At 52.9% G+C, this 17,396-nt stretch overlaps 1 protein-coding gene across 1 annotated transcript in view; it reads left to right on the top strand.

Moving 5' to 3' along the window:
• The window catches only part of FBRS (fibrosin), a 12,733-nt gene extending 1,473 nt beyond the window's left edge, over nt 1-11,260 (top strand). The window contains exons 2-19 of the mRNA XM_004691979.2: nt 6-267; nt 557-736; nt 1,497-1,532; nt 1,646-1,675; nt 2,694-2,742; nt 2,830-3,130; nt 4,484-4,785; nt 4,989-5,194; nt 5,309-5,353; nt 5,566-5,661; nt 5,900-5,968; nt 6,881-6,910; nt 7,291-7,362; nt 7,675-7,792; nt 7,913-7,993; nt 8,879-8,962; nt 9,099-9,306; nt 9,407-11,260. Coding sequence (XP_004692036.2) covers nt 6-267; nt 557-736; nt 1,497-1,532; nt 1,646-1,675; nt 2,694-2,742; nt 2,830-3,130; nt 4,484-4,785; nt 4,989-5,194; nt 5,309-5,353; nt 5,566-5,661; nt 5,900-5,968; nt 6,881-6,910; nt 7,291-7,362; nt 7,675-7,792; nt 7,913-7,993; nt 8,879-8,962; nt 9,099-9,306; nt 9,407-9,995 — 2,758 coding nt within the window. The 3' untranslated portion in view covers nt 9,996-11,260. The remainder of the gene's footprint in view (nt 1-5; nt 268-556; nt 737-1,496; nt 1,533-1,645; nt 1,676-2,693; nt 2,743-2,829; nt 3,131-4,483; nt 4,786-4,988; nt 5,195-5,308; nt 5,354-5,565; nt 5,662-5,899; nt 5,969-6,880; nt 6,911-7,290; nt 7,363-7,674; nt 7,793-7,912; nt 7,994-8,878; nt 8,963-9,098; nt 9,307-9,406) is intronic.
• Nucleotides 11,261-17,396: the final 6,136 nt, after the last annotated feature.

Raw genomic sequence — 17,396 nt, 5'->3', positions numbered from 1 at the left:
GCCAGGCCCTGGTCGTCAGCTTCGTCTGGAGAGCGGCCTGGAGGCCCGAGACGGCGGCGGCCTCGTCCCAGGCCTCGGCCCCCGCGACCTCGAGCTCGGAAGCGGCCTGCCGGCTCGGGCAGCCGCGGGGAGGAGGAGGAGGAGGAGGAAGAGGGGGGCGCAGACGACGGGGAGGCCGAGGAGGAGCCTGAGGAGGAGGAAGAAGAGGAGGAGGACTTGATCGATGGCTTCGCCATCGCCAGTTTCGCCACCCTCGAGGCCTTGCAGGTGGGGCCTTAATGGGAATAGGGACCTTTGGGGGCTTCGGGGGGCCAGAGAGAAGGGTACGGCGTTTAGAGTGGGTGGAGTTAGGGGGGAATGCTGGCACCCCAAACCAGAGCAACCGGCTCCTCTGGCCAGGCCTCTGCCCCACCCTGGGGTGGGAGGAGGTAGAGCCAGTCTCCAGGGACCAGCCAGGTTACCCGGCCTGAGAGCCACTTTGGTAGCTTGGTCACCCCTAGAGAGGTGGGGGGCTTTTCTTTCTCCATCTGCTTTAGTCCCACCTCCTCCTCCACAGAAGGATGCGTCTCTTCAGCCCCCAGAACGACTGGAACATCGGTTGAAGCATTCTGGGAAGCGGAAGAGGGGGGGCTCCAGTGGGGCCACTGGGGAGCCAGGGGACAGCTCTGATCGGGAACCTGGCCGGCCCTCTGGGGATCGGGCTAGAAAATGGCCCAATAAACGGAGAAGGAAAGAGGTGAGCTTGTCCCAGATTCCTGTCCTGTAAAACTCGGGTAGTGTGTCCTTCAGCCCGGTTTTCCATCAGCAGTAACGCTATCAGTGGTAAACAGTGACTGCAGTCTCTGAGGGTAAAGAGGCAGGCTGGGCCAAAGTGAGCTCCCATTCCCCTGGCCAGGTTTGAGAATGTCAGTGCAGTAGCCAGACTCACTTGCTTTTGATTGGCACTAAGTTTACTTTAGACGTGTTGGTAATTTCGGAGTTGGATGTCAGGGACTCTGTTGAATCATAAATGAACTAGACATGGTCTCCGCCCTGCCCTCAAGGTGGTGGCAGTCTAGCAGGAAAGATGCAGCCTGCGAACAAATCTACAAACAAGGCAGAGATCAGGGAGAGACACTGCAGAAACCCACATGAGGAAGCCACTTAATCAAACTGGGGGATGGGAGGAGGGTTGTGGTGTGGGAAAGCCCCCTAGGATGCTTTAGTCAGGCCTTGAAGGACAGTCATACGTTTGCTAGGAGGAGAAACAGGGCAAAGTAGTTTTGGGCAAAAGCACAGAGATGGTTTGTTGAGAAGTATGGTGAGAGCAGTGAGGGAAGGTGAGAGCAGTGAGGGAAGGCAAGAGCAGTGGGGAAAGGGTGGGCAGTGGCAGAAAAAACACGAAGGGATTGAGAGTAGGTCACTAGGGGCCTTGAGTGCCTTGCCAGAGTGTTTCGACTTTATCCAAAGGCCTTGCCTGTCAGCTTCTCTCACCTCTGGACTCTGGTCTTTCTCAGGCCTCCTCCCGTCATTCTGTGGAAGCTGGATACATAGTAAGTGCTATCCACCTGTGCTGGCCCCTCCCCTCACCCTCTCTGGAAGTCCCCTCTCGACCTTGGGCCCCGCTCTTCCCTCTTGTGACACCTCTGTCTTTCCTTCTCCCTAGTGTGATGCAGAAAGTGATCTGGACGAGAGGGTGAGTAGGGCTAGAACTTGCCGGGTGGGCAGTATCACAGTGTGTAAAGTGAACTGCAGCTTACAGGGTTCTTGTGTTCAGCAGACCCTCCCCTTGAGTGGGAAACAGTGGTTAGGTTGAACCAGGATTAGGTTTTTGGGAGGTGGGGGGGGGATTGAAAGGGCAGAGCCACTTAATAATCAAAGACTGAACGGCCCATGTCTTAGTGTGCCATCCTTTTCAAAGCCCATGGAGATACCAGCTGCTCCCCACGGAAATCCAGAGTGGCTACAGAGCTGAGCTGGTCCTTCCTGCTGGCCATTAGTCTGCACTGACAGATTAAGAGTATGAGCAGAGAAGTGTGGCAGCAAAGATGCCAGAGCCCCGTAGTGAGTGTAAGAAGTTACTCTGTAGTGGTACATTTCAGTTTACTTTGAGGACAGGTTTGCTTGTTCTGAAGTTGTGGGATCTAACAGTTGATGCTCTAAATGTGTGCTCCCTGTTATATGTCCTGTTTTCATTTATAAAATTGACCGAACAGGTGCTACAGTGAACCCAGAAGGTCCTTGTCCATCTAAAGGGAGCGGCCACTATCCAGTTCTAGCTAATTGTTGCCACGCAAGACTGTAGGCCCAGTCACAAGAGAACCTGCAACTCTGTGTTTTTACGAGGAGTTGCTGCATTTCTAAACATTAGCAAGTAGTTAAAACTTTTTTGCTGACACTTGTGGACCAAACCAGTGTGTAGGCCAGGTGCACCAGTGGGCCAACAGTGCACATTTTGCTTTGACTTGTTCATTTTTCTGCCACTTCAGTGCTGGTTCAGTCTCTTGACTTCAGATTCTCAGGTTCAGCTGCTCCATCTTTATCCCCGACGATGAGGCCCCTCGAGCCCTAAGTCTTTGGTATATTCCAAGTAAACCGACAGATAAGACTTGCCACCACTCCTAGTTCCTAGCAGGCTTCAGAGGCTGTTTGTCTTCCTGGATGAGGCCCTGGCCTGGCCAGAGCCTGATCCTGTCCTTGCCTCTTTTCCCCAGGTCTCCGATGATGACCTCGACCCATCCTTTACTGTCTCAACCAGCAAAGGTTGGTCCCAAGGACTGGGGCTGGGATGGGAGGGAAATCGGGTGGACGAGGACCTCAGTTGACTGTGTTTGCTGTCTGCCCTTGTAGCCTCGGGCCCCCACGGCGCCTTCAACGGGAACTGTGAAGCAAAACTCTCCGTAGTCCCTAAAGTGTCGGGCCTGGAGCGGAGCCAGGAGCAGCCCCCGGGGCCCGACCCGCTGCTAGTGCCTTTCCCCCCGAAGGAACCACCGCCTCCACCGGCCCCTCGGCCTCCTGTCTCACCCCCTGCACCCTTGCCGGCCGCCCCCAGTCTGCCACCCCCACCCCAGCCCCAGCTGCAGCTTCGGGTCTCGCCCTTCGGCCTCCGCACTTCTCCCTATGGCAGCAGCCTGGACCTCAGCACTGGCAGGTGAGTGGCCTCGGGGTTTGGTCTGGTCTGGAGGGGCCTCGTCACTTTGGCAACAACCCCTGTGTCCTGTGGCGGGAACATGGGATGGTACTTGTGGTGTGTGATCTGAAAAAGGATTCTGAGACTGAAAAGTTTGATGACTGAGTGAAAAGATTTGAAGAGATACTTGCAGGACTTGTCAGAATCCTTATCCGTCCGTATTTGGGGGAGTCCAGTTTGTGTCATTTCCCGGCTTTATTGGCTAGTGGTGACCATTTTGCAAGGCACATCTGCTAGGAATGGTGTTCTCCAGAGCATACTTTGGGAAATGCTGACATGATTAAGAGTGCTGGCTTTGGTGTTGGTCAAACCTGGATTCAAATTCTTGCTCTGCCACTTAGTGGCTGTGTGATTTTTGACAAGTCAACCTCTCTGAGCCTCAATTTCCTCTTTCTGTAAAGTGAAATAATAGTAGCACTTCATTCTAAAGCTGTTGTGAGGATGAATTATGAGCTAATGCAGTGTTTCCCAAAGTGTGTGCACTCGTCATCGCTAGTGGTACGTGAGGTAATTTCAGATTTTTTGTGAGTAAACTTGTGTGTGGCTTTTGTGTGCATTAGAAATATATAACTAGTATCTGAACCTTTTGATTTCACGTGTTATTGCTTAGGGTGAGGCTAAGTAAAAGAGAAACTGAGTTAAGTTAAAGAAGTAAATGGTACAGGTGGTTAAGTGGATGCGGCAGCAATTGAGAAGGTGGTGTGATGTTGGAGCCTTGCGTTAGCGTATAAACGGGTGACAGCATTGGCCTACAGTAAGTGCACTCGAAAGGGTAAGAACTCCTGATACTATCGATGCTCTCTGTTTATTGTCTTTATCATTATCATTCTATTCCTTATTGAGAAAACTAAGGCTCAGAGAGGGGCAGTGACTTGCTCAAGGTCACCCAGGGTGTTAATGGCCGGGTGGGCCTAGAGTTTTGGTCTCTTGACTCCTAGGCCAGGCCAGCGTGGTGCTGCTTCCACTGTCTTAGGGTGGGAACCCAGGCGGCCTGTTGTAATTAAGCGTCAAAATGAATGAGATGGTTTTTGCTGTGGTTGAGTCAGAAAAGGGCAAGTCATATGGCCAGAGATGTCACAGGCAGCTGTGTGGAAAAAGAGACCTCTAGAAGGGGAGAGAAGGGTTATCGGGTGTGGGAGGCATGTCAGTTAGAGGATGGGTACCTTGGGTGGGCGGGTGGGTGTCCTGGGGGCAGGGTTCTACCACCTTCCATGTTGGAGAACCAGGGTCAAGGCATCGTCCAGGCTTCTGACCCTCTCCCGTCAGAGCTGGCACCTCCCAACCCCTCACTCATCTCCCCACTTCTCTCCCCAGCTCTTCACGGCCGCCCCCCAAGGCCCTGGCCCCTCCCGTGGCTCAGCCTCCCCCCTCATCATCCTCTTCGTCCTCTTCCTCCTCATCTGCCTCCTCCTCGTCCGCGCAGCTCACCCACCGGCCCCCGACGCCCTCACTGCCCCTGCCTTTGTCCACCCACGGCTTTCCTCCCCCCGGGCTGCGGCCCCCCCCACCACCCCACCACCCCTCCTTGTTCTCCCCTGGCCCCACCCTGCCCCCACCCCCACCCCTGCTGCAGGTGCCAGGGCACCCTGGGGCCTCAGCTGCTAACGCCCTTTCTGGTGAGTTTGGGGTCCTGGCCGGGGGGTGGGGGGCCATGGCTCTGGGCTTGGGCCCAGTCTACACTGGGGCATCTGGACCATAGCAGACAGCAGGGCTTGAGGAGGGCGTGGCTCAGGCCAGAAAGGAAGGCCAGTCACCCGGGCCCAAGGAGGCTGACATGGTGGCAACAGATATTAAAGCCTTCTCCCCTCCCCTCCCACAGAGCAGGACCTGATCGGCCAGGACCTGAACTCTCGCTACCTGAATGCCCAGGGTGGCCCCGAGGTGGTGGGGGCAGGGGGCTCGGCCCGGCCCCTGGCCTTCCAGTTCCACCAGCACAACCACCAGCACCAGCACACCCACCAGCACACCCACCAGCACTTCACCCCTTACCCCCCGGGCCTGCTGCCACCCCACGGCCCCCACATGGTGAGCTCCTCATTGGGCTGGTGATGAGGCTCAGAGACCTGGGGGGCGGGTTTGGCTTCCAGGGGAGGCCCTGTGTCCCTGGCTGGCAGCTTACTCTTCCCTTCTCTTCCCTAGTTTGAGAAATATCCAGGAAAGATGGAAGGCCTTTTCCGGCATAATGTGAGTGAGAGAGCGTGTGTGTGTGGTGTGGGCCTGGATGCACCAGTGCATGTGGCCCTGACCGTTGGGGCCCAGTCTTCAGCTTTCAAAACAACCTTGAGCCTCTCGAGCTCCCTGGGGGGGTTTAGGGTGGAGGCCAGACACCTGATGGGCAGACCAGAAGTGGGCTGCACCTCCGCCCCCAGCCTGGACTAGCCCCCTTCTCTCCACAGCCGTACACGGCCTTCCCTCCCGCAGTGCCCGGCCTACCTCCGGGTCTCCCGCCGGCTGTCTCCTTTGGCTCCCTGCAGGGGGCCTTCCAGCCCAAGGTGAGCTCCCAAACCAGATACCAACACTGCCGCCCTGTACAAGCCCAAACACCCAGGATCATATACTTTCTTCCTGTTCCACACAGCCACGCCCACCTCCCTCCCTTTCCCTTACAGACCCAGGTGGCCCCCAAACCTTGCTCATTGCTTCCTTGTCCCAGACCCGGGCTTGGTTCTAGACCCCTCTTGTGCCTGGTGCCAACTTTCCTGACTGATTCCTCCACTCCCCCTTTCCCAGAGCACGAACCCCGAGCTGCCACCACGACTGGGGCCAGTGCCAAGCGGGCTTCCCCAAAAGGGGACACAGGTGAGGGGGGCCGAGGCAGGTCCTGGGGGAGCTGGAAACATTGAAGGAGAGCAGGGCTGATTGGAGTGTGAACCATTGATTCCCCACCACTGATTGCTTGTTAAAGACTTAGTTGTTTATACATACAGGAGCCAGGGAACAGGCCAGAGGTGCAAGAGTGAGCGGCTTCACCAGAGACAGAGTGGGGAGCAGGACAGGCCGACTGTCCTCAGCCCTGAGGATCTAATAGAGAGGGAATTCCTTCATCACCAGTATTGCCTAGGCATGGAGAACAGAAATTTCATTAAATTGCCCCAGAAATAAAACTACTTGGGTAGTGTACTTTATAGGGATGATTAGATCTTTTAAGTCATGGGACCCTTTTTTCCCCCAAAATGACATCATACCAGGAAGTCCTGTCCATAAAACAATGAAAATACAAACTGTTCTTTTGTGAAGTGGCACAGGGAGCCAATCCTTTCCCTCCCACCTGCCACATGGAGCAGCCTTCGAGTTCAGGGCTCTGGAAACGTCACAAATCAGCACAGGATGTGTTTTCTAAAGGGTAGGCTAGAACAGAGGTTTTCCAGTCTGTTTAGTAGCAATAGAGGCCTTTTTGTAAGGACATTTTAAACATCTTCATTCTAGAAAACTTTGAATAGGATAATTTCTTTGATTGAAATACCCATCGCGTCTGCTCACTCCCCAGTCTTCCAAGCAGGACTCCTCAGGGCCCACCTCAGAAACTGGGTGCTGGAGGGGAGATGACAGAGTGAAAGAGATGGGGAACTGTGTGACACATGCATGAGTGTTGTGAAGGAGCTGCACAAAATCTTAGAGGTGTTGGGGAAAGGGTTGGGTGTTGTGAAAATGAGGTGCCCAGGTCAGTAAACAAGTATGAATTGCCGCCAATCTCTGCTTTGCCATCCCCAGATCCCCGACCATTTCCGGCCACCTTTGAGGGTGAGTTTGGTGAGGACCCCAGACTGCATGGGCCTGGGACTGGTATCAAGGTGTCTGGCTGAGGGCGGGTGGAGGGTGGTCTTGCTTGGGAGTGAACGAAAAGGACAAGACGTGGAGGCAGCCGGATGTGTAAGCGGAAGTGCAAGGTTTGCAAGCCGCAGGCTTGGGTTCAGATGTAACTGGCCATGGGACCTTGGGCAGGACAGTTTATCTCTCTGAGCCTCAGTTTCCTAGGCTGTGAAATAAAGCTAGTCATCCCTCAGTTGCAGGGATGATGAATGGAGATGTGTGTCAAGGCTGGGCCCAGGGCCAGGCCTGGAATGGGTGATGAGTGAACTTCTTTCCTTCCCTTTCCCTTTGGTCATCCTCTGGGGCGGCAGAAACCAGGGAAGTGGTGTGCCATGCACGTGCGCGTGGCTTACATGATCCTGAGACACCAGGAAAAGATGAAGGTACTGGGGCCGGTGGGCTGGGGAAAGTGGGCCTGCCTGAACTCTGGGCATTTACCTTCAGCAGAGCTTGGCAGAATCTTGGCCAGAAATATCCCCTTCTTTCTCCCAGTCATGTCTCAGAAATTCCATATGAAGCATTTGAGGTTCTTTGGTTAAGTAAAGGGGTGGTGACAGAAGGCTCTGAGAGACAGGATAGGCGCCCCAGTCCCATTTTGGCACCAGCCAGCCCTTGGAGGGGGAGCAGGGGTGGAAGAGCAAGAACAGGGTCAGTCCTGGCTCCTCACTCACTGCCCCTCTCCCTGTCCCATGCAGGGCGACTCCCACAAGCTTGACTTTCGGAACGACCTCCTGCCCTGCCTTCCGGGGCCCTATGGGGCCCTGCCCCCTGGGCAGGAGCTCTCCCACCCGGCCTCCCTCTTCACTGCGACTGGTGAGTCTGGCCACCTCTCAGGGCCTGAGGTTCCCTGTCTATAGCCACCTCTCAGGGCCTGAGGTTCCCTGTCTATAGGCCTATTCAGCCTCATCAGAATCTCCCACCTCTCTGCCCCAGGTGCCGTCCACGCTGCAGCCAACCCTTTCACGGCAGCTCCCGGGGCTCACGGACCCTTCCTGAGCCCCAGCACCCACATTGGTAAGAGCCAAGGGCATGTTGGGGACCCAGGCCTTGTCCCTGACTTTCAGGAGTTCCCAAGTTGGGGATGGAAATTAAGCGTGAGAGGCAGCTGGAAGGGGGTGGTAAACCCAGTTCCATTTGCTTTGTGATCTTGGGCAAGTTGCTCTAGCCCCTCTGAGCCTTGATTTCATCATTTGTAAGACGGAATAGAGGAGGGCGGAGTGACGCCAACGCAGATTCTGTCTCTGGATAGCCAGGGTAGGGAGAGGGGGGAGGACTGCAGGCCGGGGAGAGTAGGGCACTGGCTCCTAGCCACCTTGAGGGGCTTCTTGGGGAGCTCTAACCTGGGTTCGGGTGGACACGGAACATTTGCGCCTGATGGCATAGGGAAGGTGTTTCTGGAAGAGGAGACTGTGAGGCTCCCTGGCGGGGATAGGTGAGTTATTCTGACTGGCTACGTGACAGGTTGTGAAGTTAAAAGTCAGGTGGGAAAAACCCTGCATGTCAGGTGGGAGGAAGCCAGCAGGTTTCCAGATGCGCGGCTTTCTGTGGGGCTGTCTGGGTCATTGATTATGGGGGTGTGTGACCTTCAGAGTCAGGAAGGCCCTGGGTTGGGGGTACCACTCACTGACCATTAGCAAGTCACTTCACCTCTCTGAGCCTGTGAATCACCTTTAAGTGGGATTGACTCCATCTGCCTCATGGGTTGTGCGTTAAACCACCCTGTGCATGTCAGAGCTAAGGGCCTTGCGTGGACCAAGGATGTGCTCAGCACAAGGCTGTTAGGAACCAAGCGGCCGATGGCTCCAGGGCGTGTTTGCTCCTCTGTCTTTTCCTCCCAGTTTTTGGTTCCAGCTCAGAACTGGCTGCCCAATGCTCTGACCACCCACCTTTTCTCCACAGATCCCTTTGGGCGTCCCACAAGCTTCGCCTCCTTGGCTGCCCTCTCCAACGGGGCCTTTGGAGGCCTGGGCAGCCCCACATTCAGTGAGTGCTGGGTGGGGTAGGGTAGGGTGGGTGCAGGACTGGCAGTGGGCTGTGTGCTCAGGCGGGGGCTGGGAGGAAGCCTGCGTGGAGTCTCCCTGCCTGCGCCCGTCACACCACTCCTTTGCTTTCTCTCTAGACTCCGGCGCCGTCTTTGCCCAGAAAGAAAGCCCAGGGGCCCCACCAGCCTTCGCCTCCCCCCCAGACCCATGGGGCCGCCTGCACCGCAGTCCTCTGGCCTTTCCTGCCTGGGTCCGGCCCCCTGAGGCCGCCCGGACACCAGGCTCAGACAAGGAGCGGCCTGTGGAGCGGAGGGAGCCCTCCATCACCAAGGAGGAGAAAGACAGGTGTGCTCCCCACGCTTTCCCCACATTTTCTGCCCCCCCCCCCCACATACTCTGACCTCTGCAGTGCCTTCATTTTCTCCCACCGCCCCTGCCTCCCCAGGGACCTCCCCTTCTCACGGCCCCAGCTCCGAGTTTCTCCTGCTACTCCCAAGGCCCGCACTGGTGAGGAAGGGGCCAGGCCAGCCAAGGAGTCGGTGCGGGTAAAGGAGGAGCGTATGGAAGAGGCCGCTGCTGCCGCCGCCGCTGCTGCCGCCGCTGCCGCCGCCGCCGCCGCCGCCGCCGCTGCTGCCACCACTGGGCCTCAGGGTCTTCACCTGCTGTTTGAGAGGCCCCGGCCACCCCCCTTTCTGGGCCCTAGTCCTCCAGAGCGCTGTGCTGGCTTCCTGGAGCCTGCCTGGTTGGCAGCTCCACCTCGCCTTGCCAGGCCACACCGTTTCTATGAGGCGGGTGACGAGCTGACTGGGCCCGGGGCCGTGGCTGCTGCCCGCCTCTACGGTCTAGAGCCTGCTCATCCCCTGCTCTACAGCCGCTTGGCTCCTCCACCACCACCTACTGCGGCCCCGGGAACCCCTCACCTTCTCAGCAAGACCCCCCCAGGGGCCCTTTTGGGGGCACCACCTCCACTTGTCCCTGCCCCCCGGCCCAGTTCCCCACCTAGGGCCCCTGGCCCAGCCCGGGCTGACAGGTGAGGGGAGGGGAGGGGCAGGGGCAAAGCTCCATCCCCCTTTCCTTTGACAAGGTCCTAGAGCTGCGGTTTCGAGTCAGGGCTGGAGCCAAGAGATCAGGACCTTACCAGCCACACCTCTGAGGTCATGAAACTTGGGAGCAGAAATCCCAACCCCCGAGAGATCAAGCATCAGATGGACCTTGGGGTCATTGGTAGGGCAGAGGTCACAAACCTCTAGAGAGAGGGGTGTGTGTGTGTGTGTGTGTGTGCACGCGCGCGCGTGCGTGCTTGCTTTCGTGCGTGCGTGCATGCATGTATTATGTGCATGTGCACACACACAGGAGAGGGGGGTCATGGCTCATGATCTCCTGAGGTGCACCATCGCCCCCTCTGAGGGTCCCTAGGCCCTTGGCCTGCCTCCCCAAGGGCTCATAAGCCAGAGGCCAAAGTGCCCCCCATTCCCCTTCACCTACCACCCAAGTCCTCATGCCCTCTCAGGGCTGGGGGAGGAGGGGCTAAAGGAAGGGGGGTTCCATGTACATATTTATCTCCCCTTCCACATAGCCCCCTCCAGACCTTTTGTACATTTTTACAGGGGTGCCCCTCCCAATAATCTCCCTTCCTGGTTAATTAAATCCTCAGACTGGTGCTGTGTTCCTAGCCTCTGGCCTCTCTGTGGGGGGAGGAGGGAGGGTTACAGGGGGAAGAGCTTAAAGGGGACAGGCAGGAACCCAGGGTTTACCCCTAGGAGTATGGGGTCCAGCAGGAGATAGGACCAACAGGGGAAGGGACCTTGGTACCTAGGCTGGAAAGAAGTGCAAATGCTTCCTGCTTGGCTGACAACCCAGGTTACCCCCACTTGTTCCTGTTACCTCTTCATGCTCTCATCCCCAACAGGCTTCAACCTCTAAGCTTCAGACTCCACCTCTTAGTGGCTCAGTCCCCTCATTCCATTTCCAAGTGCCCCCAGGACTCCTGGGCCCTGCTCTCCAGAACCCTGTTACCCAAAACCTTGACCCAGGCTAACGGGGGGCCAGAGAAGGCCACCATGTACCACACACCAAAGAAGGGGGTCGGCCCGGGGGTGGGCCACGCAGGCAGCTTCCTCAGCAGCCTAATGGCAGCAGCCCCAGCCTTCCCAAAGCAGCAGGTGCCCCCAGGCTGGGGCCCAACCTAGAAGGCAGGGGTCAGATTAACAAAAACATAACGTTGACTTTTTTTCCCCGGTGGGGCTTATTCTGTAACATGACTTGCGGATATTTATATAAAAATGAGTGTTACAATGAGGCCCTTTGGCTCATCTTTCAATGTGTGTGGGTCACCTGGGGGGAGGGGGGCTGCATCCTGTGGTCAGGGAGGGATGAGGCCAATGGTGTCTGTCCATGTCCTAAAAGGTTTCCTTCCACCCAGGAGAATCCTCCTTATAGGTGGGTGGGTTGGAGTGTTGGGCACTGAAGTTTTTCTCCAACAGTACATAATCCATGCGACCCAAACTGGACAATGAACAAAAGTACAGTCCCTGTTCCCCTGCAACCTGTCTGAACCCACCTATCCCAAGGTGGCCAGTATTGATCACTTGGTGGTTGTCAGGTCCTGTTTTGCACATATGTATTTTAGAAAGATTCTAAATTTTTTAAATCGGCTTTTCTTTTATATAGGGCGACTAAAGGACAATTCAAGCTCAGATACATAGTTCATAGAGCAAGCGCCTTATAAGGCCCCACCCCATCCTTTGGAGACAGCCACAGGATTGTCAAGAGAACTTTCCTCCAGTTTTTTTCTAGTTACATTCTTGGAACAGTTTTGGAAACAGAATCCTGTAAAATGCACCTTTTAAACTACCCATTTACTCTTAAGATGATTCTTTGAAGTAATTGTTAAAAAAAAAAAAAATGAAACAAGCTAGAGAGGCCGGGTTGCCCTCGAGCCACCCAGAATTGACTTGTTCCATGTTTACCCACCACTTAAGGAAAGATGCATCCAACATTCTCTGCTACCGCCACTCTTACTCGAGACTTCTAGGGACGACTCAAGTCCAACAAGTCAGAAACAGGTGACGAGAAGGAAAAACGTGGCTTGCAAGGAAGATTTCACATGGAGTTGTTTTCAGCTTCTCAAAAAATTGCTTTTGCTGCAACTGTCCCTTGAGATGGGGTATGCTCTTTCCACCCTCCCTTTAACACTTGACTAGGTGTGGGCCATTGTCACTGTGAAGGGTATTTGCCTGGTTCCAGTAAGCACTTGAGCACCACACTCACTGAAGTATTGGTCGGGTGTTATACCCAGCCTCTCCTAGATCGCTCCCACAAGGTCCTCCTCTATCTCAGTTGTCCCCTGCGCTGTTCATTTCCACCTGGGAGTATTACCAGCACCCAAGGCAGAAACCTCCCTTTGACCTCAGTAGATCTACTTGAGCTGCCATTTTTAGCCACTATAAGCTTGATACCTCACTCCAAGCACTGAAATAGTGTCTGGGGATAACAAAAGCCCAGCTTTCTTCACATTTATGTGCTACTATGAGGAGAAACAATGAACAGACTAAGAGAAAAAAGAAGGTCAAGGGGAAGAGTCCTCAGGGCTGCCCCTTAGGGCCTGTCCTCACAAGTACTACGCCCCAATCATCCATCTCTGCGTGTCCTCATCCCACCCAGGCAGCTCCTGTCCTCAGGCAGAGGTGAAAGAGGAGTCCAGTGATGTTAACATTGCAGAAAAACCAAACTGAACTGAAGCCACTCACCATTGTGAGATCGCTGTTTGGAAATCTTTGTTTTTAAAGAGTTTTTTTTTTTAAGATTTATTTATTCATACAGAACTGGGGTACAGGCCAGAGATGTGGAGGGTGAGAGGATTCACCAGAGACAGAGCGGGGAGCAGAACAGGCAGATCGACGAAATACACTGCTGAGAGGAGCAGCGGGCAGGTCAGGAGAGGTCTGCTGCGCCACGTGGATCTCCTGGGGCAGGCGGGGATCGAACTCATGCAGAAGTGGCGTTAGCTTCTTAGTGCTGTGCTTTAACCCGCTGCGCCACCAGGGAGGGCCTGTTTTTAAAGAGTTTTTAATGCATGCAAGAACTGGGGTACAAGCCAGAGGTGTGGGAGTGAGGAATCACCGGAGACAGTGGGGAGCAGAACAGGCAGATGAATTGAAATACACTACTGAGGGGAGCAGTGGGTGGATCAGAAGAGGTCTGCCGCAGCATGTGGGACAGCTCCCTGGCGGGGGATCGAACTTATGCTGCAGTGGCTGCAGAGAGCTTCATAGTGCTGCACTTTAATCCGTTGAGCCACTAGGGAGGGCTCAGAATTAGTTTTCTTTTGAATGAACTGAGCATAGTAATTATGTCATTTTTGGTGATGTTCTTAATGTGTTACGTGTTATGGTTTCTGTATAAAGTGGGAGGATTTTAAGACAACAATCAAGAAATAATTCACCATATAATACCATCTAATTCACCCAATCTGTTACAACGGGCTGCTTTCAATTAGCATAATGAGTTTGAGTTTCATCCATGTCATAGCAGGTGTCAGAACCTCATTCCTTCTTATTGTCAATATCCCATTGTATGATTATGCCATGTGGCTTCACCAGTCTCCTGTGGTGGACATTTGCATTGTCTTTTGACCATTGTCAATAGTGTTGTGCACACTCAAGTACAAGGTTCTGTATGACGCATTTTTTAAAAAAGATTTGTGCATACAGAACTGGGTGAGGCGGGAGAGGTCTGCAGTGCCATGTGGGCAACTGCCTGGCTGGGGATCGAACCCATACTGAAGGGGTCGCATCTGGCTTCACAGTGCTGCGCTTTAACCCATGTGCCATCCAGGACGGCCCAAGATACATGTTTTCAATTCTTCCAGGTATGTACCTTGGAGTGGGACTGAGGGGTCATATGGTAACTCTACTGTTTTGTGGAAAGTAGTTTCCAGAATAGCTGTCCCACTTTATTCCCAGCAGGAGTGTATGAAGATGGAGTTTTAATGATTTCTCGTAGCATGACTGAATTCATCTTAAGAAACATGCACTTATTAGAGTTCCTGGCATAGAGTAAGTGCTCAACGAGTGATGGCTGTTAATATCAGCAATACTTTTCTGTTCAAAAATTCTTCAGAAGTAAGTTTGTTTTAGATTTTTATTTTGTGTGTATGCATAAGAGAACTGGCATGTAGGTCAGAGGTGCAGGGAGGGCGAGAAGATTCACCAAAGACAGAGTGGGGAGCAGAGCAGGCGGATCTACTGAAACAGATTGCTGAGGGGAGCAGTGGGCAAAACAGGAGAAGTCGTTGAGCCTTGTACATCACCTCCTTGGCTGGGCTGGGGATTGAACTCATTCTGCAGTGGCTGCTGATCTCTCCTGTCTGGCCCATGCTCCCCTCAGCATTGTATTTCAGTAGATCTGCCTGTCCTGCTCCCCACTCTGTCTCTGGTGAATCCTCTCACCCCACCTGCACCTCTGGCCTGTACCCCAGTTCTGTATGCATAAATCATAAAAAAAATAAATGTCTCCTTTCATCCCCTGATCATTCCTACACACACACACACACACACACAAATACAGGCACCTCATCCATAGCCCTTTCTCAGAAACACCATGCTGATTTTTGTATTTCATGTTTGTATTTCAGGAACAATTCCTTTTTCTTTTTCTGTCAAACAAATGTCTACATATAGTACACACTTTTGTGTAGACTTTCCCCTCCAGTCACTGCTGCTTCAGAGTTACTCCACTATGCCACATGGAGAGCTATTTCCTTTTCAACCTCTGCATACTATTCCATTGTAAGATTACAGCATATCTATTCAACCAGTCTCCATCAATGGACATTTGCATTATTTATTAATTTATTAAAGATTTACTGAGGAATACAAGAACTGAAATACAGGCCAGAGGTGTAAGGGTGAAAGGATTCACCAGAGACACAGTGGGGAGTAGAACAGGCAGATTGACTGAAATACACTGCTGAGGGGAGCAGTGGGTGGATCAGGAGAGGTCTGCCGCTCCATGCCATGTGGGTCAGCTCCTTGGCTGGGGATTGAACTTACACTGCAGTGGCTGCAGAGAGCTTCATAGTGCTGCGCTTTAACCCTTTGAGCCAACAGGAGGATCCAACATTTGCTAGAGAAGTGTTGCAATGAATATCCACTTCTATGTAAACTTGAGTAAATAATCCTGCAGGACAAACTTCTAGACAGGCTTTGTTAGGATGTGGATGCTGCCAATCGTCCTCCACAAATCCCTTTTGCCAATTTTCATTCTCACAATGTATGAGCGGGCCTGTTTCCCCATACTTTTGTTAATAAAGAGAGGTAACAAGTGTTTTGATTTTTGCCAATGTGATAGGTAAAAAATGGTGACTCATAGTAGTTTGAATTTGCATTTCTTTTATTATGAGTGAAACTGAATATCTTGCCATTTACAAATCATTTTCTGTGAATTGTACCTGCAGGTCCTCTGCCCATTCTCCTGCTCTTTCTGTTTTTGTTGTTTTTTAAGATTTATGTGCACGAGAACTGAGGTACAGGCCAGAGGTGGGGTGGGGTGAGAGGATTCACCATAGACAGAGCAGGGAGCAGAACAGGCAGAACTTTGAAATACACTGCTGAGGGGAGCAGAGGGGAAGACAGGAGCAGTCTGCTGTGCCGTGTGGGTCAGCTCCCTGGCTGGGGATCGAACTCGTGCTGCACTGGCTGGCACTAGCTTGATCAGTGTTTCTAAACTGCACCCCCAGGGAGGCCTCTCTCCTGAGCTCTTTGAATGTTTTATAACCTTGTTTTGTGCCTCACTGAAAGTGACTCATCATTTATTCCTTCAACCAACACTTAGAGATCACCTGCTGTGTATCAGACTGAGCTGGAAATGGTATTCTCTGAAAAATTGAAATTCTAGAAGGGGCAAAATACACAAATAGATGTTGACTGGTGATAACTTGTTAAGAAGAAAAAGTAGTGTTCCAGTGTTAAGTTATATAGACTAGTTTTCTCTGAAGGGATGTGAATAGAGTAGAGATTAGAAAGAAATGGGGGAGCCAACCGTGCAATTATCTGGAGAGGATTACTTCAAGCTGAGAGCATCAGTGTAAAGTCCTTGAGGTGGGAACTTGCTGGGTGAGCTGCAGGATCATCAGCCTGGAAGCTAGTGACAGCAGCAGGCTGGGTGAGAAGGAGGCATTGAGATGTGGAGTCAGAGGTGACACCCTTCAGGCTTTTGTAAAGACTCTGGCTTCCACACTAAGTGAGATGATGGCCCTTTCAGAATTTGCTTACTTTGGCTATACCAAGTGGGCTTTGTTTTGGGGGGTGACTGTGTGGTATGGGTATATGTGTGGTGAGAGTTCTGCAGCACAGGAGTGATATGACCCAGTTTAGTTTTTGATAGGACCACACGGTCCTTAGGTACAGTCTGTGACCTCACAGTCCACATGTTCTTGGAGCACTTCACTGGCCTGTCCTGGGATGGTGGGGGCCTGGCCTGGAACCAAACACAGTGAGCGAAAATCCACATGGACGTAATATTTTCAAAAGGCTGAGTGACCATGTGCTCAGTGTGGTTGGGGAACTGTGGTGATCTCACACCTCTAGAGCTGGGGCTGTTACTTATGGGGATGAGGAAACACCACCTTTTTCTCCTATTGGGAGGAGTCATCTCCTCAGAGCTCATCAACCACACCTCTAAAAGTACCAACTGCTGAAACATTCGCATGAAGTCATAAAAATGTGTATGCAGGCCCTCCCTGGTGCTACAACTGGTTAGGATGCAACACTGGAAGCTGGCAGCAGACGCTTCAGTGTGAGTTCAATTCCTGGCCCGGGAGGTGACCCACATGGTGCGGCAGACCTCTCCTGACTCTCCTGCTGCTCCTCTCAGCAGTGTACTTTGTCAATCTGCCTGTTTTGCTTCCCACTCTGTCTCTGGTGAATCCTCTCACCCCCTGCACCTCTGGCCTGTACCCCAATTCTTGCATACATACATAAATAAATAAATCTTTTTTTTTAAATGTGTGTTCAAGAATGCCCCTGGAATTAGATACTGATTATAGTCATATAACTTTGTGAATACTTCATTTTTTAAAGATTTATTTATTTATTTATTTATACAAGAACTGGGGTGTAGCCCTGAGGTGGTGAGAGGATTCACCAGAGTCAGAGTGGGGAGTAGAACAGGTGAATTGACAAATACACTGCTGAGGGGAACAGCAGGTGAGACAGGAGAGGTCTGCTGTGCCATATGGGTCAGCTCCCTGGCCTGGGGTCGAACTCTTGCTGCAGGGGCTGCGGATAGCTTCCTAGTCCTGAGATTTAATCCCTTGTGTGACCAGGGGAGGCCCTTTGTGAATATGTTATTAAAAAAAAAAAAAAAAAACAGGCCCCCACTGGTGGTGCCATGAGTTAAAGCTCAGCACTGTAAGCTGGCCACAGCCACTTCAG

This window comes from Condylura cristata, unplaced genomic scaffold (genome assembly GCF_000260355.1).
Source record: "Condylura cristata isolate star-nosed mole 26May11 unplaced genomic scaffold, ConCri1.0 scaffold00032, whole genome shotgun sequence".
Lineage (NCBI taxonomy): Eukaryota > Metazoa > Chordata > Mammalia > Eulipotyphla > Talpidae > Condylura > Condylura cristata.
Note: the sequence above shows the minus strand (reverse complement) of the source record. Positions and strands in the feature narration are given on the sequence as shown.